This window comes from Phascolarctos cinereus, unplaced genomic scaffold (genome assembly GCF_003287225.1).
Source record: "Phascolarctos cinereus isolate Bilbo 61053 unplaced genomic scaffold, phaCin_HiC Scaffold_2;HRSCAF=192, whole genome shotgun sequence".
In the NCBI taxonomy this organism is placed as follows: Eukaryota; Metazoa; Chordata; class Mammalia; order Diprotodontia; family Phascolarctidae; genus Phascolarctos; species Phascolarctos cinereus.
In genome coordinates, this window is record NW_027555625.1 from 38,277,461 (window position 1) to 38,281,185 (window position 3,725).

General features: G+C 47.7%; 1 gene segment (V, D, J or C); it reads right to left on the minus strand.

Annotated features, from left to right (window-relative positions):
- Window positions 1-2,761: 2,761 nt before the first annotated feature.
- Window positions 2,762-3,376, minus strand: LOC110202907 (immunoglobulin kappa variable 2-29-like). The segment is given in 2 exon segments: window positions 2,762-3,093; window positions 3,325-3,376. Coding segments are annotated over 2 exon segments (384 nt in total).
- Window positions 3,377-3,725: the final 349 nt, after the last annotated feature.

Here is a 3,725-nt window from a genome sequence, read left to right on the forward strand (position 1 = left end):
TTATTGGAATTTTTATTTGTTTTGTTAATTATTTCTCAATTACATTTTCATCTGGTATCAGGCCTGATGTCTGAAACCTCTGGTCTAGTGAATGAATAGTGGAAAGCGATGTAGTAAAGGAATTGAGCAGCATATTAGGGTGCCTGGCATTTGTCCAACTGGAATTTTGTGACAGGGTAAATAAGCCTTGGATAGATAACTTGCAATATGAATTCCCACTAAGGGATAGAAATCAGGAGCTAAGCTTGGACCTAAACAAATATTGGGGGATAGTGGAAACTTCAGTGCATGGGGCTGCCTGGCTTTGACTAGGGCCAAAAGGTCATCTGTTAGAAAAAATAAAAACAAATATTGTGGCAAGAGTTTTTCTGTCTACCTTCCCAAGAGACAACGTGTTTGTATTTCAGGTGAGCCTTCAACTGTTAACCAGGCTACTTAACACAGTAGTATTGTTATGAGGTTAGTAAAAGATGAGAACATACAAATAGTATGGCCCAGAATTCTATTTTTGCTGCTACTCTACTGAAATTATTTTTTTAAATGCTGTCTGTTTGCCATGTATTTGAAGTGCTTATTCAGCAGTAAAGGTAGAGAACTTTTAGAACGTGCATAATATTTGTGTTTTCTCTATAAGAGTCGTGTTCAACTAAAAACTCTATTACTATCCTGAGTTGATGGTTTATCACATTATGAGCAGACTATAAATGTTGACATGTTTAAGATACTTTTTTACTCTTGTGGAATTCTGATACTTAAGAATTTACATTCCATCGTAATAACAAGGTACAGATACTACTAATAAAATGAATGCACCAAAAGTTTTATTTTCTCTAGACTAACAAGAGAGATCAATTTCTAGCTTGATGTCCTCTCTCTGAGCTCCCCAGCATGGCCAGCCTCAGGACCTTAATCTTCTGCTCCCTTCCTGGTAGGAATTAAAATCTCCCTTGAAAAAGGGTAGAGGGAAGAGAGTCTAGAGATGTCTGTTCTAAGCACCGTATAAGCCCCTTATGGTCAGATCTATTGGGACCCACATAGCCTATGTGGGCAACACACCCAGTTATGTGAAGAGGAGAGACAGAGAGGCTTAAAGGAGCTTTCCTAGAAAGTTCTTCACCACCACTGCCTCCCACCGTGATATCCCTTCAGTGTACATGAAGGCTGGTCAAAGCCATTGCTGATTGTCTGGGGCTGCAGGATGATGAACTGGGGACACCTAAAGGATGACAGGGATAAGGACAGAGAGTCTCTTGAGAACCACATTCCCAGGAGGAGGAGGGAAAGACTGAATGGGGCCTCCAGAGCATTGCTATGGATCCTGTCCTGGTGCTGCCTTTCAGGGCAGGGTACAAGAAGAGCATCTCATGTGTCAGGCCTAGCATTTCCCTTGAACCCTCCTTTCTTTCCCATAAATGGACCTTGATGATCTTCATCTGAGCAGCCCCCATAGTAAAGGGTCAAGGAGTAAAGAAGGGGACCAGCTTGACTAGGAGGGGGTTAGAGAGGAGAGGGGAGAAGATTCTCTCTTCTCTTCCTTCTTTCCACTCCCCAGTCCTTTCTAGGATGTGAGAGACTGGGATCTGTGGCCCCCACAACTCGGCTGTCAGGCCCAGCCCTCCCCTGGACTCTGCCGTGGCTCTGACTCAGGGGCTCTGGAGGAAGCAGCTGGTCTTCTGAGCTAAAGATCTCAACAGCCCAGGGAGGTATTTGTTCAGGCGGGCACCACTGCGGGTTAGGGTACTCATAAGGATTCTGACAGTGGTAATGTCCAACATCTTCAGCCTCCACACTGCTTGTGAGAGTCTAATCTATCCCAGACTCACTGCCTCCAAAGCCAGCAAAGACCACAGGGAATAGGTTGGAAGCACCGTAGATCAGGAACTTGGGAGAAGTCCTGATGGCTGATGGTACCAAGCTAACCACTTGTTAATACCCTGACTGGCTCTGCAGCTGGTGGTGACTCTTTCTGCAAGATTAACAGACAGTGAAGCTGGAGACTAGGTCAGCAAAATGCTGCATAGGACCCTTATGGAGAGAAAAGAAAGTGAGAAGAAATACACTGAAGTCAAGAAGTAGGTCCTGTAGTGTGTGCTCTGACTGATCTGAAATGTCTTTCCCATTGAGCATAAGAACCAGCCCCTCATCACCCTCCCCTCCCCCAATCCATCTTAAGTTTCCAAGTTTTGGACTCTCTTGGTACAGTACAAGGTGACCCTTGTTTACTTGTTAACACCTGAGACTGATACTATCTTGGGGCCAGAGCAGCAGCAGCCAGAGGAACCAGGATGGAGAGAGCATTGTTTTTCTTGTTTTTGACTGCTGAGGCCATGGTGGCACAGATGGGGACGAGGGCATATTTACATCTCAGCAAGTGGCTGTGCAAGGCTGCTGCCATACCAACGTGCAAAACAGTCCCAGGTATGACGTCCCTCTTCCAACAGTCCGTGCTGGGTATTACATGTGGGTCAGATGCAATATGAATGGGAGAGTGCCTCAGGCCCAGGGTAGTGTAGGGTGACCCAATCTGAGAGGGGCTGGTCTTGCCTTGACTACACTGCTCATGGCTGCAGAGGAACAAGAGCCCTCAGGGCACAGAGGTGCCAGACCATGGCCTCTGCCCTGAGCCCTGGGTCCCTTTTCTCCTGTCAGCCCCAGAGACCCTGCCCCTGAGCAGGCAGCCCAGCAGCTGCTAGAGGAGAGGAAGTAGAGGAGAGAGCTGAGCCCCCCTGACCAGCCAGCCTAGGCCTGGGGAGGTTTTTGTTTAGGGATGTAGCACTGTGGGAGGATAAGAAGTTCCTTGAACACAGTAATAATCTGCCACATCTTCAGGCTCCACACTGCTGATTGTGAGGGTGAAATCCTTCTCAGCCCCACTGCCACTGAACCGGGCAGGGACTCCTGAATGCAGCTTGGAAACCTCATAGATGAGTAGCCGAGGAGATTGTCCAGGTTTCTGTTGCAGCCAGTGCAGATAAGTGTATCCATTACTGTGTTGGACACTCTGACTGGCCTTGCAGCTGATGGTGACTCTTTCTCCTGGGGTCACAGACACTGAGGCTGGAGACTGGGTCAGCACAATTTCCCCCCTGGAACCTAAAACCAGGAAATAATGATGAACCAACATGAAATAAACAGAACAATGTCCTTCCACTTTGATATTCAGCCCACAGCAGCCTGGCTCAGCAAACCCCACTGACCTCCTAGAAAACCACACTCCCCATTGGACTATGCTGGCTCCTGGCCCCAGAGATTCTAAGCTTCTTTGAATTCTCTCATCTTATGACAAATTGCACGTCTGCATGCTGTGTTGTCCCATGTTCTCACCTGGGATCAAAAGCATGAGGAGCCCACAGAGAAGCTGGGACAGTGACCCCATTTTGCAGTGTCTCCTCCCCTGTGGCTGCTCTGCCCCCAGCCCTTTTATCTCCCTGAGTCTGCAGGCCCTCCCCTTGGGGATCTCTTGATGCAAAGTGGCTGAGGGTGTGGGGTTTTTTGGAGCAGAAGTGACTGACTGCTGCTCAGAGGAAGGCCCTGAGATCTTGATACCCTGAAGATGCCTCTCCTCCTTGTGTAACGGGTACTCCTGCTATTCCCACCACTCCTTTGCTTTTTTAGTTTTAGTCAGGTGTATGGTTTCATGGGGTTGTGGGGTGGTGAGTCTGTGGCTAGGAACACTCACCTTCCTGAGATCAAATGCTGCCTTGGTCACTTACTAGCTATGAGAA